Genomic DNA, 19,764 nt, shown 5'->3' with positions numbered 1-19,764 from the left:
GCTTGAGGAGACGGTTAAACATTCTGGGTTTAAAACTCTTCTGTGATTTTGGCAAATCTTTCAGATTACTTGCCGTTTTCCTATTTGCTCCCTTGCCCAACTTCTGTTGCATTCATCCCAATCTGCTTTTCTCCTCTGCTGCTTATATAAAGCCGCATGTGGTATTACACCAGATGTTCATGGTGTGTTTATGAATGCATGTGTTCCTATCCTGGGCCAAGAAAATGCTCTTGACATAGGACGTCCAAAATTTTTTGGCTTATGAAGCTCCAGTATCTTTTACTTTCATGACTTATTTAGTTTTAAAAGAAGGTTACTGTACTGTTTTATTCTTTGAATAAATATGAAGGATCAAATAATAATTGATCTGCTGGCGGAATGAGAAAACCTAAGGAGAAAGAATTGGCTGGATATCCTTTGTGCTTAGAGATTGGATCACCTTCTTTTTCAGTAATGCCAGCCCCTCCCCTACCCAAAGTCATGGCTGTTGTCCATGCATCTTTTTATCTTGGCTATTATAGAAACATATCCACTGCCAACACATTTCTGGACCCTGGATACAAAATTAGACTAAGTGAATATAAATATCCAGTCTGGCTAGAGAGAAAAGAGTGAAGAGTCCTCACAAAGCATTGGCCCTTATTCTCAGGAAGTGTTCTAGGGAAGGAATGGTAAAAAGAACACTAACCGATGATTCAGGCCTGAGTTCCCGTCCTGACTCCAACCCTCACGTTTAGAATGGTCATGATGATCAGTTGCTTTCGCTGCCTGTAAATACCAGGAGACTCTTAGTCTGTAAAGTCCCCTCCTCACTACAGAGATGGAACGTCTGTGGTTTAAGGGAAGCTAGTGTGGGGAGGCTAGTCCTCTACCCTTCACACAAGGCCCCAAATGCAGGGAATTGAAGTGCCACCACAGAGACAGCAGAGGTCCAACGGTCTACCTCTTTCTTGCAGATGAGGAAACTTGAGGCCATGGTAAGTGAAATACATTGCTGTGTTCAAAGTCCTGTGGGCAGTGAGTTGAAAGCAGAACAAAGAGCTGGGACTCCTGATTCCCACCCTGGCAGTAGTAGTTCCTGGTATCATATATGCCATTGCCTCGGTGTGAAGCCATTCCAGTGTTTCAATGTTTTTAAAAAGGGATTGTCCCTTGATAAAATGCAAATGTCAGGAAATAAATCATATTACAAATTCTTTTATTTTTCTCACAATTAGTGATTAAGAGATGCACATTTGTACTTTTGAGCTCAAATCTAGGTTAAATAATTTTTCATTTTACTATTTTTTTTTTTTTTGAGACGGATTCTCGCCCTGTCACCCAGGCTGGAGTGTAGTGGCCGGATCTCAGCTCACTGCAAGCTCTGCCTCCCGGGTTCACGCCATTCTCCTGTCTCAGCCTCCCCAGTAGCTGGGACTACAGGCGCCTGCCACCTCGCCCGGCTAGTTTTTTGTATTTTTAGTAGAGATTGGGTTTCACCGGGTTAGCCAGGAGGGACTCGATCTCCTGACCTTGTGATCCACCCACCTCGGCCTCCCAAAGTGCTGGGATTACAGGCGTGAGCCACCGTGCCCGGCCTCATTTTACTATTAATCTGCTTTTGACTTAGGTAATAATCGATTGTGCAGATCACAGATTTGAGTAATGTTGGCTTCAACTTCCTTTGGTTGAAGACCAACAATAATTGCCCCTATCGTGAGCTAAATATTGCAGACTAAATGGCAAAGGAAAGGTATTGAAGACAGATGTATTCCATGTGAGGTCTCTTTTCCCTCAGAGACCAGTGATAGGTGACTTGATGCCACCAGCATACTAGTCTAATGTCCAAAGGAACAAAAATGAGTAGGATTATAGTCTTTATAGTTTCAATGTTTTAAAAATTATATTAAATAAGTTATAAACCTGTCTTTGTTACCTTCTTTAGAAATAGCTTAGAAGGCCGGGCGCGGTGGCTCAAGCCTGTAATCCCAGCACTTTGGGAGGCCGAGACGGGCGGATCACGAGGTCAGGAGATCGAGACCATCCTGGCTAACATGGTGAAACCCCGTCTCTACTAAAAAATACAAAAATCTAGCCGGGCGAGGTGGCGGGCACCTGTAGTCCCAGCTACTCGGGAGGCTGAGGCAGGAGAATGGCGTAAACCCGGGAGGCGGAGCTTGCAGTGAGCTGAGATCCGGCCACTGCACTCCAGCCTGGGCGACAGAGCGAGACTCCGTCTCAAAAAAAAAAAAAAAGAAAAAAGAAATAGCTTAGAAATCCTTACTGGCTTGGGGTTTATTAGGACACTTTTAGGGTAAAGTTTATCTGTGTCACACAGACACCCAGAAAAGATGGCTCAAAGAGAAGCAGTTGGGTTTTGTTGGTGAAGCCTTGTACAACCTCCCTTGAGGTGACTTCCATGTACCTATATGTTAAAAACCGGTAAACCATTTCCTTAATGCTAACCTTTCTGCTGCTTCTGTCAGAGAATACTTTGGAATCCTAATCTCAGAAATCTTTCAGAGTTGACTCATGCGTTTTGTGGGTGTTTAAGAATGTCAGATAGCTTCAGGAGGAGCAAGCATCCACTTGTGGGAACAGATCCTTCCTTGTTAAGAGATTAGGCTTGGGATCCAAACACAACCTGTGGTAATGATCTTTCTGCACCAACTTGTGTAAACTGAAGCAATAGTTGTGAGCACCAAGGGCAATACGCACCGAATGTCCACTTATGTAGTCTAATCAGGTAAAAGAATGCTTAATTCAGTACTTTTCCTCAGTTATTCAAGGCTTGCCAAAGAATCAGACTATACGATAGCATTTAAAGAAAATATTGCTGCACATGATGTTTCATTTGTTGAGAAAGCTTTTCTGAGTCTTAATTGCCTGAAAGTCATGACCGTGACTGTCAGGGGTGAACGATACAATACGTAAGATACGGTAAAGGGTGTAGTGAGAAGTTCATCTAATAATTTGTAGGGTCCTATGGATGGGAAGGTGGAAGAGTTTAAAGGTATGATAATTCTTCATCTCAAGTAGAGTGGCTCTCGCATGACTGTTAAGATAGTCTCTGGCCTCAAGGGGATTATAATCTGCTCTGGAGGATTTGTAAACAATGGCTGTCCCACTGGAGGAGTGAAATGTCAGGTAAAGGTACAAGGCCACTGCATATGATTGTACAAATCGTGACCTGTCGGGGGGAACCTGGCTAAGGGGTGTGCGGGGCCTGCAGTCCAACCCTGGTTCTGCCCAGCACACGGCTGAGTCTGCCTGGAGAAATGAGCATCTTGAAATGTGTGCATATTCACAGTGTGTTTACTCAGCTGGGGGCCCATAGGGCTGCCTCTGCCCACAGGGAACACCTCTTGTAGTACAGACACTGAATGGACTAGCTTTAGCCCATGTGCTGGTGGATTACAGAAGTGGGGATTAACTCTCAAGGTAAGATAGGAGAAAAATGATCAGGGAAAGCTTCTTAGAGGAACACACAAACTGAAGGGTGTTTCTTCCAGCCAACTTTTGCTAGCCCTTCAGAAGCCCAACTCCAGTGTGGTAAGCTTCTTTCGGACCTGAGGTCAGATTGGAGTGTCCACCTCTGTGTTCTGTCCTGTCTTTCCTCCACGAGTCTGTAGATTGTGGGAGGGTAGGAACCACAGTTGCACTTGACTCTGTGCCTGGCACAGACAAGGTGTCAAAGGATGAACGATAAGGAAATGAGAGTGGGAGGTAAGGTTGAGAAGTAGTTTCTGGTTAGATCAGAGAGACTTTGAATGCTATCCTAAGGAGTAATCATCCAGGCCATCCTACAAACCAAGGAACACACTGTGGTGTCAGCAAGGTAGTGACTTGTGCCACCTTGTGTTTTCAGAAGGTCTCTCGGAATTGTGTCTAGGATGGACTAGGGGAGGGAGAAGGTCTGGGAGAGAGGAAAGGAAGCTGACTGGTGAGGAGGTATGGAATTAAAGGATAGTTTGGTAGGAAACAGCCACATAGAAACTAAGTTTTTAGTTAGTTAGAGATACAGTACCTAAAGGAAGTGGTGGTTATACAGAGCAGAACCAGGTATTTCCTTACAGTCATCAGCTCAGTTCTTTAGTAAGAACCTATCCCTTTTATACAGGTGCTAGCATCATGTTTCAGCAGCATGTACGCTAACACGCAAAATGTTTCTGTTCAAGGAAATGCTCACAAACATGAAGAAGCAGTGTGTAGTGATTAAGAAAATGAACTGGGGCCAACTTGCTTGAAGTTGAGTCTAGGCTGTATAACATATTAACTCAGTTACTTTGGGTAAGTTACTTAATCTCTCTGTTTCAGTTTCCTCATCTAAGAAATAGGGAATATTATACCCTAGACTTCATAGATATTTGTGAGCATTTGATGAATTCATGTATATAAACTTTCTAGAATCGGCCAGGTGCGGTGGCTCATGCCTGTAATCCCAACACTTTGGGAGGCCCAGGCAGGAGGATCCCTTGAACTCAAGCGTTTGAGACCAACCTGGGCAACATGATAAGACCCCATCTCTACAAAAAAAAAAAAAAAAAAAAAATAGCCAGGCGTGGTGGCATGTGCCTGTAGTCTCAGCTACTCTGGAGGCTGAGGCGGGAGAATTGCTTGAGTCTGGGAGGTGAAGGCTGCAGTGAGCTGTGATCACACCACTGCACTTCAGCCTCAGTGACAGAGTGAGACCCTGTCTCCAAAACAAAAACAAAAAAGAAATGGTCTAGAACAACCCTTGGCACATAGAAACAAATACTTAGATCTCCATGTTCTTGAATGAAATTTGCAAAGCAGCATCATTCCAAGTCCTTTATACATATTATGTTAATCACATACAACTTTCAAAACAACCCTAAGTGATATTATTCCAATTTTATTGATGAAGAAACTGAGGCACAAACTTGACTGAGGCAAAAATATATGTGACAGAAGTCTTATAGCCTTTAAGTAGTGGTGCCAGGATTTGAACTCAGGCAGTCTGGCTCTGAAGAGTATGTACTTGACCAATTATACTGGATTCAGAATTTTCTTTGGGCCTGGCGCTGGGGCTCATGTCTGTAATCCCACCACTTTGGGAGGCTGTGGCAGGAGGATCACTTGAAGTCAGGGGTTCGAGACCAGCCTGGGCAACATGGTGAAACCCCATGTCTACTAAAAATACAAAAATTGGGGCTCATGTCTGTAATCCCACCACTTTGGGAGGCTGAGACAGGAGGATCACTTGAAGTCAGGAGTTCGAGACCAGCCTGGGCAACATGGTGAAACCCCATGTCTACTAAAAATACAAAAATTAGCTGGGCATGATGGCATGGACCTGTGGTCCCAGCTACTCAGGAGGCTGAGGTGTTTTCTTCATAGTTACCCATAGCAAGTGTCAGGGAGTGATTTAAAACTATTTTTGGTGTGAAGGAAAAGAAAGTCAAGCTTTGAACAAAAACCAATTGAAGGGTGGATACTGGATGTCTGAAATGAGCCACTTAAGTGCCAAAATGCCTTAAATTTAAGAGTTTCTGCTGTAATTTCTGCCTCTAAAGGACTTTGACATCTATTTTTTTAACCAAGGTTTTTTATTTTTTAAAACTTGTTTTCTTATTGGAAGAGATTCATCAAAGTGATATTAGGGATAATTTATAGAATGAAGTTTTTCTTCACTGTATTTTTTTTTCCCCAAATAACTACTTTATTGCCAAAATAGTCTTACAAGTGGGGAGATAAAGAACTTGCAGTTTGAAGAATCACAAAGCTATATAGTTCATCTTTGATCAGGCCCCTTGATGCATGTATGTGTGTGTGCATGTGCGCGCACACATGTGCACTGCCGTTATTAGTGATATTTTGGTGAAGGGATGATACCAGGGTGAGCAAGCCTTCTCCTAGTTCTGTCCCATAGACGCAGTCTGATACTTCAGGGTAGAGCAGTCTTACAAGGGACTTGAGCTCCTTTACAGGGGTCTTTCACTCTCAGCATTTTCTGTAGAACAATGAAAAGAACACTGAGTAATTATCTCTTTCTGGTGACTTAGCCAGGCATCTTGGGAATTTGCTGTTTTGTGAACATTCCTTCAGCTCTGTCTTGTGTATCTAGTTTGCCTTCACTTTACAGACAGTCAGAACAAAAAGATGATGTAGATGTGTGGGTATGTGGGTGCTACAAAGGATAACAATTTTGTATCTCTCACCCAGCCCAAGAAACAGAATGGTATCAGTACCCTTGAAGCCCCCATAGCTCCTTTCTCCATCTCTCTCCTCCAGCACTATCCTGCATCTTGTAATTATTCTCTTGCTTTACCATATACTTTTGTATATGCGTGTAGCCCTCAACATTATATTGTATAATTCTGTGTTAGACTTTTACATAAACTGGCAGGCTCCTAAGGCAAAAAGCTGTAGAATTAAGCCTTTTTTTTTTTGAGACAGAGTCTTGTTCTGTCGCCCAGACTGCAGTGCAATGGCGCAATCTCAGCTCACTGCTACCTCCTCCTCCCGAGTTCAAATGATTCTCCTGCCTTAGCCTCCCAAGTAGCTGGGACTACAGGCATGTGCCACCATGCCCAGCTAAGTTTTGTGTTTTTAGCAGAGACGAGGATTCGCCATTGTTGGCCAGGCTGGTCTCGAATTCCTGACCTCAAGTGATCCGCCTGCCTCGTCCTCCCAAAGCACTGGGATTACAAGTGTGAGCCACCGTGACTGGCCAGAATTAAGCCTTTATTATTTTTATTTTTGGGTTGTGCCAGTAAATGATAGGAAACCATTCTTATAACTTGACTTTGTTTTGATAGGCCAAGTTATCATCTGTTTGATGTCATCTGGCCAAGCAATCTGAAGACAATCACAGATAACTTCTGATGCCTCCTCCCTTTGTGGTTTCTCTGACACTTAGGAAAATGTGCCACAGCCTGGCACAGAGTAGTTGCTCAGTAAATTTTTTATTTTTTAGAGGCAGGAGTGCCTCTCTCTGTTGCCCAGGCTGGAGTGTGGTGGCGCAGCCATAGCTTGCTGCACCTTGGAACTCCTGGGCTCAAGTGATCCTCCCACATGAGTCTCCAGAGTCGCTGGGACTACAGGTGTGTGCCACCATGCCTGGCTAATTTTACATTTTTTATTGAAATGGGGTCTTGCTATTAATATGTTGACCCGGTTGGTCTTGAATTCCTGGCCTCAATGGATCCTCCGTCTTGGCCTCTTAAAGTGTTGGGATTACTGGTGTGAGCTACCACACTCAGTTCAAGGGTATGATGTTTGTATCTTTAGTGCCTTGTGTGGTACCTGGTGCATAGATTTGCAGAAAGTTTTTGTTGGAGAGGTAGTGTGTTCAGAGAGTTTGCAGCTGTGGTTCTGAGTAATCGGAGTGGCTTTGGAATCGAGGTGATGATTTGGGGTGAAACAGGAGTAGCTCTCTCACAGGTCATTGCATGGCTGACTTCTGGCATGTACTTTTCCTTTCCTGAGTCACAAAACACACTTGTCATTGTCTTTTGCTGGCCTTGCCTGCGTTACTTATTGAAAAAAGCATATGACAAAGAGAGAAATAAGACATTCAGATGAAAAAAAAGAAAAAAAAAAAGACCTCATTTGCCTTTGCTTAAAGTATTAGTAGTTGAGATTTGATCCTGAGATGCTTTCGTTCCAGTTGATGGATTTTACCTAACTAAAGTCAATTATTTTGAGGTGTTAATCACCACTTTTATTAAAATAAATCTTTTTGTCTCCAGTGTCAAGAAACTAAGGTAACCTGGTTGACTTTCTGTAACCCTGGACTAGTATTTTAGAGATAATCTCTTCAGTAGTGAAAGGTGAATTGGCTGGCAGATTCAATGTTTAACTAAACCCTTTCATTTAGCTTCTGACCTATATCCAATTCCTGTTACATAATGTATTTATGTAGAACTTTATTAGCAGTGTAAGAGCCTCTGTACCTTAATTGTGATAACTACTGGCTGTTTAATTTTTCTGCCTGACACAGAGTAAAATTCCATAAACTTTTGCTATTGAAAGCTTTTGGTGGATTAGCACCCAATCCCAGTGTTTGGGATTCTAAGCTCTGGAACAGGCCTCATGCTAGATTGTTATAGGGCCTGGCACATAGATGCTTAATAAATATCAGCTGAATGAATATTTAGTGGATTTAAAGGGTATTCAAACCACAAAACTAGCTATACCCTATATTGTCAGAGGGAACAGTGTACCTTTTTTTTTTTTCCTTCCCATTTCAGGCCCAAAATCAGCCTTTTCTATTTTGGATCTTTATTTATTTTTTTCTTTCCTTTGTTTTGTTTTGTTTTGAGTCAGAGTCTTGCTTTGTTGCCCAAGCTAGAGTGAAGTGGCGTTATCTTCACGTCCTGGGTTCCAGCGATTCTCATGCCTCATCTTCACGTCCTGGGTTCCAGCGATTCTCATGCCTCAGCCTCCAGAGTAACTGGGACTGCCGGTGCACACCATCACGCCCAGCTAATTTTTTGTATTTTTGGAGGTTTTGCCATGTTGGCCAGTCTGGTCATGAACTCCTGAGCTCAGGCAACCCACCCAACCTTGGCCTTCCAAGGTGCTGGGATTACAGGCGTGAGCCACTGTGCCCCGCCAATATGTCTTTCTTTTTGAGAGTCATTCAGTCCGTGCCGTGTTTGTGCTGACTGTCCTGAGTATTTAGGGTTGCTATAGAGTGGATTTTGTGCTATATAAATATCTGTGTGTGTGTGTGATTTTGTGCTATATAAATATCTGCGTGTGTGTGCGCACGCACGTGTGTGTGTATGTGTGTGTGTGTGTGTTCTCATGGTTTTTCTAAATGTCATCTCCTTATTGGCTCTTCAACTTAGAGGTATTTTCTTTTTAACCAGCCTTAAGATGATGCAGAATTTAAGTCCAACATCCTACTCCTTCAGCAGTTGACAGTGTTTTGGCATATGTGCTGCCCTGAATGCAGTGATTTATTTCAGTCTGTTGATGTAAATGTGGACAGTTTTAATGTGTAGGAATTGAGGCTAACAAAATGTCTTTCCATATCCTGGAAGCATGAATTTTGGAGAGATGACCAACTTAATAGATAGTCTTAAGTTTTGTGTTATCGTATAATTTTAAATGCAGTATTATCTTAAGATGCACAGTTTAATAGATAGTCTTAAATTATGAAAATTTGCATATTATCTGATCTAGTTAGAAATTGAAAATGTATATTTCTCAAGGTTACCAAGATTATATCTATTTGAATTTAGTAGTGATTGGATGGAATAGGTTTTTAAGATGAATTGCCACAAAATTTATATTGTTGTAAGATAGGTAGAACATTGATTTTCTTCTACTACACATTGTGGATGATACCATCCATCTATCTTTCTCTCTATATGAACACATAATTTTGTTATATATAATGTTTGTAATCTGACACTTCATCTTTCCCTTTCTGAAAAAATTCTTTTATTTGTCACCTTAATCAGTGGTGTTTTGTTTAATCTCATAAACACATGATGGATTTATTTGTTGGTTGTGTTGTGAAACTTAAGAAAAAGGCAAAGATAGTATTCTATTTGGGACACCCTGTATTTATTACATTTATTTGAAACCTTTCTAGTGCTTTCTGAATTACTTGTGTGTGTGATGTGTGTGTTTGTGAACACACTCAGGATTCAGAAGCTGTGTGGGACCATGTATGTGTGTCTACAGCCCTTCTTTGGAATACTGCTTCAGAAATTAGAACAGGTATGTCCATGCATGCTATCATCTGCATTTAATGATGCTACTTTCTCTTCCAAACAAACTGACAAGGGCAGATGAAGGTCCATTTTTCCGAAATGGGCCTCAGTCTTCTGACAGGATGTTTTATTGCAGTTTGCTGTTGTCCTGAGGTCTTCATTCAGATGCAGATATGTTAAGGTCATTTTGCTTTGTCTGGGGATCTTTCTGGGTTTTCATGGTGGAGATTGAGATATGTGGGACAAGTTTGATCTTCTCTCAGGTTAGAGGACATGTTGTTTGCCCTGCTTCAGAGAAGAGCCAAAGCTGGCAGGAATGGCTGCAAAAGTATGCTGCACTTAGATCTTTCAATTAGTAAATTGGAGTAAGATGCCTTTGGAAGTCTTCCACAGAGTTATTTTAAACTTGGGGTCGTACTGCTTGTGTTGGATTAACTCAAGGTTCTCTCTCAAGGGGCACATAAAAGTCTTCCTCCACTGCTTCTGCTTTATTTAGTTCAGGCCTTCATCTTGTGCTTGGATTATTATTGCAGCCCCTTTTCTTCTACCATGCCACTTACATCCAAATGTCACATTGCCATGGGCCTGCGACCTGTGTAGACACGTAAGGCCCTGCGCTTAGTTTAGTGCTCTGCTGTTGTCACCTTGAAATTCTTCATTTTCCAACAAGAGGAACATTTTCAATTCATACTAGGCCCTACAATTTCAGTAGCTGGTCTTGGCTCTAGGAATAGCATTTCTAAAACTACCTACTTAAAATTCCTCAAAGTTCACACTCTGTATCCTGCCCATCCAGCACCATCTCTTAGTGGTGCGCTTTTCTTTGACTGTTAGTGCTTGAAGACGTTCTTCCAGGTGTAGCAAATGGCCCCACACCTCTGTAACATCTGCTGTTGCTGTTTCCTTCTTCTCATTTCCGCTACCCAAACTAGTTCACTTCTATTCCTATTCATGTTTTGAAACGCTGAAGAAATGAGACCGGGCTGTGAAACCTAATATGACCATCTTTTTTTTTTTTTGAGATGGAGTCTTGCTCTGTCACCCAGGCTGGTGTGATCTTGGCTCACTGTAACCTTCGCCTCTTGGACTCAACCTTTTCTGCCTCAGCCTCCCGAGTAGCTGGGATTACAGACAGGCATACGCCATTGTGGCTGGTGGATTTTTATATTTTTAGTAGAGACAGGGTTTCTCCATGTTGGTCAGGCTGGTCTCAAACTCCTGACCTCAGGTAATCCGCCCACCTCGGCCTCCCAAAGTGCTGGGATTACAGGTATGAGCTACTGTGCCTGGCCTAATATAATCATCTTAACTAGTCATGATCACACTTTGCTTGTATTATACCTCTTTTCTAAAAGTTGCTATCTGGTGAGGTTGGGCCATGTTTGATTTTGGGAAAATGATTCTATAATAACTCTCCAAGATGATCAGATTGATTTTTGCAAGGTAAAAGAAAATTCTCTTATCTTCAGGTGTTCATTCATGCAACTTATTTTTTTAATTTTTAAATTTTAATTTAATTGTTTGAGACAGAGTCTCACTCTGTCGCCCAGGCTGTAGTACAGTGGTGCAGTCTCAGCTCACTGCAACCTCTGCCTCTTGGGTTCAAACTATTCTTGTGCCTTAGCCTCCCAAGTAGCTGAGATTACAGGCATGCATCACCATACCCAGCTAATGTTTTGTATTTTTAGTTGGGCAACTGTGTTGCCCAGGCTGGTCTCAAACTCCTAGCCGCAAGTGATCTGCGCCCCCTTGGCCTCCCAAAGCACTGGGTTCACAGGCATGAGCCATCAGCCTGGCCCATGCAACACATTTTTATGGGGCATCTAATATATGCCAGACTATATTTTAAGCACTGAGGATGTGGCATTGAACAAACTATTTTAACTTTTCCTTCATTGAGCTGGTAATTTCTAGTAGAGGGGGCAGAAAGTGAATGAACAAATACCTCAATATGTAATTAGATCTGGAGTTCTAGAAAACAATGCAAAATACACATTTTGGTCTTTCACCTTGGAAGATGTATATTTATTGTTTATCTACCTTAAAGTTTGGTGGATGAGACTAAGAATGGGGCTCTGGGCCTGGCGTGACTATTGCAGAGTGGGACAGCACCCAAGTTGCCAGTTACTCCATGCATCTTTTCTGATAGTGACTGTTTAGACATAGAACATAGATACCACCCAGGTGTTACCCAAGAGAACTGAAAACATATACACACACGATGTATATGAACGTTCACTGCAGCGTTATTCATAATAGCCAAAAAGTAGAAACAACCCAAATATCCATTATATGTATGAATAAAATGGGTATAACCATACAATGAAATGTTATTTAGCCATAAAAAGGAGTGAAATATGGATATGTGGTACATGGAAAACATTATGCTAAGTGAAAGAAAACAGTCATAGAAAACTATGATTCCATTTATAAGAAGTGTCCAGGGTAGGCAAATCTACAGAGACCAGAAAGATTAGTAGTTGTCGGGGGCCGGAGGGAGATGAGAAGAAGGAGTGACTGCTAATGGGGCAGGGTTTCTTTCTGAAGTAATGGAAGTGTTCTGAAATTAGGGAGTGGTGATGGTTGCCCAGCACAGAGAATATACTGAAAGCTGCTGAGTCCTAGATACAAAAATGGCAGATGTTATAGTGTGTGAATTATCACAATAAAGCTGTCATAAAAAATGCTGGGATTACCTTCTATTTGAAGGTAAGGATCTTATGAAGATTAAATGAAATGAAATAACATAAAGCACTTAAAGCCCAGTGCCTAGGACATAGTGTGCACTCAAGTAATGGTGGTGGTTGTCGCTCTTCAAGTAATACTGTTTAAATATCTCTAAGCTGGAACTTTTATTTATTCACTGCTACATCTCCAGAATATGACCTGTTATGGGCTGTGCGGTCAATAAATATAATACTTGTCGAATGAATGTGGCTTGCTCACATTCATGTTGAGTCACATTCACCAATGGGACTGTCTTTCTTGTTCCGCCTCTTGCAGCATGTTAGGGAGTCTGCATCAACTGGGCCTGTGTTTTGAGCTTCTTGTCTAGTGGTAGTACTCAAGAGGTATGGAGCTCTTCACAGCCCATCTTTCAGTGCTTAAGTTGGGGTTGGACTCAGTCTGGGGAGGCAAGGGCTCTACCTAAATTAAAGGTGAAAGTGGGGAGGCCAGGCATGGTGGCTCATGTCTGTAATCCCAGCACTCTGGGAGGCAGAGGTGGGCGGATCACTTGAGGTCAGGAATTGGTGACCAGCCTGGCCAACATGGTGAAACCCTGTCTCTACTAAAAATACAGAAATTAGTGGGGTGTGGTGGTGCACACCTGTAATCCCAGCTACTTGGGAGGCTGGGGCAGGAGAATCACTTGAACCCGGGAGGCAGAGGTTGCGGTGAGCAGAGATTGTGCCATTGCACTCCAGCCTGGGTGAGACTCTAAAGCAAAAAACAAAAAACAAAAAAAAAAAACTCTTTTGGGGTCAAATGATTCTTGAGCCTTTTTCTAGTAATATAATTCTGCTTTGTGTTTTTATTTTTACTTATTTTTATTTTATTTTATTTTTTTGAGATGGAGTCTTGCTCTGTTGCCCAGGTTGGAGTGCAGTGGTGCAATCTCGGCTCACTGCAAGCTCTGCCTCCTGGGTTCATGCCATTCTCCTGCCTCAGCCTCCCGAGTAGCTGGGACTACAGGCGCCCGCCACCACGCATGGCTAATTTTTTATATTTTTAGTAGAGAAAGAAAAAAAAAAAAAAAAAAAAAAAAAAAAAAAATTGGGGTCAAATTGTTCTTGAGCCTTTTTCTAGTAATATAATTCTGCTTTGTGTTTTTATTTTTACTTATTTTTATTTTATTTTATTTTTTTGAGATGGAGTCTTGCTCTGTTGCCCAGGTTGGAGTGCAGTGGTGCAATCTCGGCTCACTGCAAGCTCTGCCTCCTGGGTTCATGCCATTCTCCTGCCTCAGCCTCCCGAGTAGCTGGGACTACAGGCGCCCGCCACCACGCATGGCTAATTTTTTATATTTTTAGTAGAGACAGGGTTTCACTGTGTTAGCCAGGATGGTCTCGATCTCCTGACCTCATGATCTGCCCGCCTTGGCCTCCCAAAGTGCTGGGATTACAGGTGTGAGCCACCATGCCTGGCCTACTTAACCTATTTTTTTTGAGATGGAGTCTCGCTGTCACCAGGGCTGAAGTGCAGTGGCACGACCTCGGCTCACTGCAGCCTCCGTCTCCCAGGTTCAAGTGATTCTCCTGCCTCAGCCTCCCTAGTAGCTGGGATTACAGGTGCCTGCCACCACACCCAACTAATTTTTTTTGTTTTTTGTTTTTTGTTTTTTTTTGAGATGGAGTCTTGCTCTGTCACCCAGTGCAGTGGTGCAATCTTGGCTCACTGAAACTTCTGCCTACTGGATCAAGCGACTCTCCTGTGTCAGCCTCCCAAGTAGCTGGGATTACAGGCACCCACTACCACACTTGGCTAATTTTTGTATTTTTAGTAGAGATGGGGTTTCACCATGTTGGCCAGGCTGGTCTCAAACTCCTGACCTCAGGTGATCCGCCTGCCTTGACCTCCCAAAGTGCTGGGATTACAGGCATGAGCCACCACAGCTGGCTCTTTGTGTTTTAAAAAAAACTGAATTGGTCTGTTGAGAATGTGATTCTCTCTCTCTCTCTCTTTTTTTTTTTTTTTGAGATGGAGTTGTTGCCCAGGCTGGAGTATAATGGCGCGATCTCGGCTTACCGCAACCTCCACCTCCCGGGTTCAAGTGATTCTCCTGCCTCAGCCTCCCGAGTAGCTGGGATTACAGGCATGTACCACCACACCCGGCTAATTTTGTATTTTTAGTAGAGACAGGGATTCTCCATGTTGGTCAGGCTGGTCTCAAACTCCAGACTTCAGGTGATCTGCCTGCCTTGGCCCCCCAAAGTGTTGGGATTACAGGTGTGAGTGAGCCACTGCGCCCAGCCGGGAATGTGATTCTTAAGCATTTATTATCAGTTCCCCAGAGAGCAGAGGATTTCATTTGTAGTTAAAAAAATCAAACAACAAAAAACAATAAAACACAAATTTAGTTCTTAGAAATGTACAGATTTAAACTGATAGTTTGTTCTGCTGAACCTAACCACAATTTCTACATGTAAGAAATTAATATTTTAAATGAAGATAGAAGCAATTTTCCCCTGAAAGTATTTATGTCATTTTCTTAAAACTTCACATCCTTTTATGAACTTGGCATTCCACTAATAACACTGAGTTGCTTTTACAACTGTGTCGGCAAGGTGCTATCTGCTTATATTGAGGTTGATGAAAAGAAGTAAAGCTGCTGTTGTTTGTATTATGTGGCATTCTTGCTAGACCACTGGAACTTTTTTCCTTTGGTCTCTGTAAGGAATGGTTGTGCTTCTCATCTTCCTTTAGTCTTATGTACATTGTGTAGTTGATCACGTTCCTTGTTACGATAAACTGTTGAGAGGCTCAGTGCCCAATTTGTGGCCTACCTCTAGGAAGTATCCAGGGCTTTTCTCTATCAGCCTTTTTATGTACCATCCTGTTTCTTGACTTTATTTTCTAGTTTTATTTTTTTCTTGCCCAAATTGTGTATTTTTCTTTCTTTCTTTCTTTTTTGTTTTGCTTTTTTCTTGTTGCCCAGGCTGGCATGCAGTAGTGCAGTCAGTGAGCGTGAGCTCACTGCAAGTGCAAACTCCTGGGCTCAAGTGATCCTCCCACCTCATCCTCCCAAAGTATCGGAATTATAGGCAGGAGCAACCACACCTGGTCACTCTTTCTTCCTTTTTTTCTGCGGCGGGGTGGGGCTGTGGTATCTCAAAGAGCTGCTTTTATACTTTTTTGGGAGATAAATGTGTTAAATAAGCAACAGTCCCACCTTATTGACGTGAATGTTTTAAAAACTTAAAACATACCTACAACTACCTAGAAATTACCTCCCATATCAGGAAGGATGGAGAGAAGGCAAAACTGTCAGAAAAGAGTTGGTAAGCTTTGTGTTTGGGAAGTTTTTTTGGAAACCTCTTTTTTTGTTGTCTTTTTAATAGAAGTTGGTGAGATGGCAAAGCAGTATATAGAGAGAAGTCTTTTGGTTCCAGACCATGTGATCACATGCCTAATGATGTCCGAGTTGGAGAACAGGCGTGGCCAGCACTGGCTCCTTGATGGTGAGTTGAAACTGTGGGTAAACCGAATTTCTGGGAATAGTCAGTTAAGGTCTTGCACGCTCTCTTAACTTCTTACTGAACAGAAAATGCCTTATTTTCTAAACTTTCTGTCCGTTACTTAATATTGCAGTTTGGCAACATGATAGGAACCTTTGTGGTGAAGCCTTTTATTTCTTCTCTCTCCAGATCACTATCATGAGAACCACTGACTTGAAGCAAACTTTCACTAAATTTCTGTTATTGCTTCAGCCCTTTTGTTTCCATAAGTCATCCTGAGTATAACTCCTCTTCAAACAGAGGTTCTTTCATTCCCCATAAGACACACAAAATACAATTATGAGTTACTATTTTTCACCTGTCAGATATTAACAGAGATAGAACATTGGAAAATCCTTTATTGAGTGTGTAGGAAACAAATATTGTTGAAAGTATCAAATGAGCAACCTTTGTAGAGCAGTTAGCATTATATATACTTTCTGATCCAGCAGTTCCATTCTGGATTTCTGCCTAAAGATGCAAGGAGGTTTATTTTAGCATTATTGGTAAATAGGAAGACACTGTTACTGACACTAAAAGAATCATTATATATGTGGTATTCTGAGGACACAAAGAAGAAAATTATTCTGTTGGTGGAAGGAGGGGTTGGAACAACTGTATGGAAAGTGATGAATAGATAGATGGTCCTCAGGTAGAAGAGTGGGGATAGGGAAGGTAGTTTTTTTTCAGCAGAGGGACAATGTGAACAGGGTGAAAGGGGAATGAGTTGTCTTAGTATTTTTTCTGAGCCAGCAAGCAGAGGTTGGCAGAGGAAATCCTGGGGTAGATAGCCTTTGATTTTGCATAAAGATGGTGGAACTGGATTTTGTTGGCTTTAGGGAGCACTGAAGAGTTGTTAAGTAGGGCTGTAATATGATCATATTTGTCTCAGAAAGACTATTCTGTTAGCAGCACAGGAGAGATTAGGTGCTGGGGCATGGAGGAGAGTTGTGACTACAAACCAAAGATCATTGGAATAACTGCACTAAAGGGATGTCAAAGGCCTGAGTTTAAGCAATAATAGCAGTGGGGTGGAAGGGAGGCACCATTTATAAGAGAGTGGGTTGAGGAGAAAGAATTGATAGGAGCTGTGGCTGATGTTAGGTACTACAGCCCCAGGGTTTCCTTTTATTGCCTTCCAGACTTTTTGAGTTTCTTAGCTTTCATCTAAGAAAGACCCTCTCTACACTTACCTAGGCATGTTAATTTCTCTAGACTCTACTTTTTTTTTTTTTTTTTTTTGAGATGGAGTCTGGCTCTGTTGCCCAGGCTGGAGTGCAGTGGCCGGATCTCAGCTCACTGCAAGCTCCGCCTCCCGGGTTTACGCCATTCTCCTGCCTCAGCCTCCCGAGTAGCTGGGACTACAGGTGCCCGCCACCTCGCCCAGCTAGTTTTTTGTATTTTTTTTTAGTAGAGACGGGGTTTCACTGTGTTAGCCAGGATGGTCTCGATCTCCGGACCTCGTGATCCGCCCGTCTCGGCCTCCCAAAGTGCTGGGATTACAGGCTTGAGCCACCGCGCCCGGCCGACTCTACTTTTAACTCACAAAAGTTAGCCCTTTTCTTAGTCTGTTTTCTGCTGCTACAACAAAGTACTTTGGGCTGGGCAATTTGTAAAGAAAAGAAATTTATTGCTCATGGTTCTAGAGGCTGGAAAGTCCAAGAGCATGGTGTCAGCATCTGATGAGGGCCTTCTTGCTGCATCATCCCATGTCAGAAGGCATCAAATGGGGAAGAAGTGCATGCCTCTGAGAGGGAATGGGAGCTGAACTTATCCTTTTATTAGGAGCCCATTGTTTTATCTAGAACCCACTTCTGTGATAAGAGCATTAACTCATTCATGAGGGCAGAGCCATTATGACCTAATTACCTCGTAAAGGCTCCATTTCCCATAACATTACATTGCCAATTAAATTTTTTTTTTTTTTTTTTTTTTTTTTTTTGTGAGACGGAGTCTCGCTCTATCCCCCAGGCTGGAGTGTGGAGTGCAGTGGTGCAATCTTGGCTCACTGCAAGCTTCACCTCCTGGGTTCACGCCATTCTCCTGCCTTAGCCTCCTGAGTAGCTGGGACTATAGGCACCCACCACCGTGCCTGGCTAATTTTTTTTGTATTTTTAGTAGAGACGGGGTTTCACCGTGGTCTCGATCTCCTGACCTTGTGATCCGCCTGCCTCGGCCTCCCAAAGTGCTGGGATTACAGGCATGAGCCACTGCGCCCGGCCTATTACATTGCCAATTACATTTCAACCTGAGTTTTGGAGGGGACATTTAAACCTTAGCATTCTGCCCCTACCCACCTCCCCACCAAAAACAACTCATGTCCTCCTCATATACAAAATATATTCATTCTATCCCATTAGTCCCCAAAGTCTTGGTCTAGCATCAACTCAAAAGTGCAAGCTGAATCAGACATAGGTGAGACTTATAAAGTACAATTAATTCTGAGACAGATTCCCTTCAGCTGTGAGCCTGTGCAATCAAAGCAAGTCATTTAATTGCTATGGTAGGAAGGTGTGTGATGGACATTCCCATTCCAAAGGAAGAAATAGGCAAGAAGGGGCAGGTGGTCCCTGATAAGTCCAAAATCCAGCAGGGGAGACATTAAGTCTTAAAGATGGGGAATAATTTCCGTTGACTCCATATTCTGCCTCCTGGGCACACTGGGATGGGAGTTGGGCTCCCAGGGCCTCAGAAACCCCACCCGCTGTGGCTTTGCTGGGCTCAGTCCACTCAGCAGCTCTCATGGGTTGGAGTTGCATACTGGTGGATTTACAGTTCTGGGGTGTTGACAGTGGCCCACTGCCATGGCTCCACTAGACATTGCCCTAGTGAGGACTCTGTGGCAGCCTTGACCTCACAGTTCCACTGGGCATTGTCCTAATGGGGGCTGTCTGCAATGGCTCTGCATTCAAAGAGTGCCTGGCATTCTTTGAAATCTAGGTAGAGGAAGCCATGCCCTGTAGGTCTTGCATTTTGTGAGATGCCACCAAGGCTTATCCCTTTCCGAGCAGTTCGAGCCATGCTGAAGCTGTTTGAATTATGGCTAAGGAGGCCAAGGAATGCTATCCATCTCCTGAAACATTCTACCCTCCTAGAGCTCTGGGTCTGTGATGGGAGGGGCAGTCTGGAAGATCTCTGAAATGCCTTTTAGGTCTTTCTTCTATTGTCCTGATTGATAGCACCTGGCTTTCTTCTAGCCATGCTAATCTCTTTAGCAATAGGTTTGACCACACACTTAATATTCCCTCTTGAACATGCTTTTCCACTCTGAACATGGCCATGCCGAGAATTTTCCAAATTCTTCTGTTTTGCTTCTCTTTTAACTATATGGTTGTCCCTCAGTATCTGCTGAGGGTAAGGGGTGTGGGAAGAGATTGGTTCCAGGACCACTCCCTCAAACCAAAATCCACATATACTTAAGCTCCATGGTTGGCCCTGTGGAACCCATGGGTATGAAAAGGCAGTCCTCCATGTGCAAGGGTTTTGCATACTACAAATACTGTATTGCATTTGATTGCAAATGTGGAACCCAGTGATATGGAGGCCTGACTGTATTTATTGAAAAAATCCTTGGCCAGATGTTGTGGCTCACACCTGTAATTCCAACACTTTGGGGAAGCTGAGGCAGGCAGATCACTTGAGCCCAGGAGACCAGCCTGGGCAACATTGCAAAACCTCATCTCTACAAAAATTAGCCGTGTGTGGTGGCATGTGCCTATAATCCCAGCTACTTGGGAGCTGAGGTAGGAGAATCACTTTAGCCTGAGAGGTTGAGGTAGCAGTGAGGCATGATCACACCACTGCACTCCAGCCTGGATGACAGAGTGTGAGACCCTGTTTCGAAAGAAAAGAAAATGTTCGTATCAAGTGTGCCCTCA

General features: G+C 42.9%; 1 protein-coding gene across 2 annotated transcripts in view; it reads left to right on the top strand.

Annotated features, from left to right (window-relative positions):
* Positions 1-19,764, top strand: part of AK4 (adenylate kinase 4) — an 86,010-nt gene that overhangs the window by 28,309 nt on the left and 37,937 nt on the right. For both annotated transcript variants that reach the window (XM_023210188.1, XM_023210178.1), the window contains one exon: positions 15,731-15,850. In XM_023210188.1, coding sequence (XP_023065956.1) covers positions 15,731-15,850 — 120 coding nt within the window. The remainder of the gene's footprint in view (positions 1-15,730; positions 15,851-19,764) is intronic.

The sequence above is a fragment of the Piliocolobus tephrosceles genome, chromosome 1 (assembly GCF_002776525.5).
Source record: "Piliocolobus tephrosceles isolate RC106 chromosome 1, ASM277652v3, whole genome shotgun sequence".
In the NCBI taxonomy this organism is placed as follows: Eukaryota; Metazoa; Chordata; class Mammalia; order Primates; family Cercopithecidae; genus Piliocolobus; species Piliocolobus tephrosceles.
The sequence above is the reverse complement of the archived record's forward strand: the minus strand, read 5'-3'. Positions and strand labels throughout refer to the sequence as shown.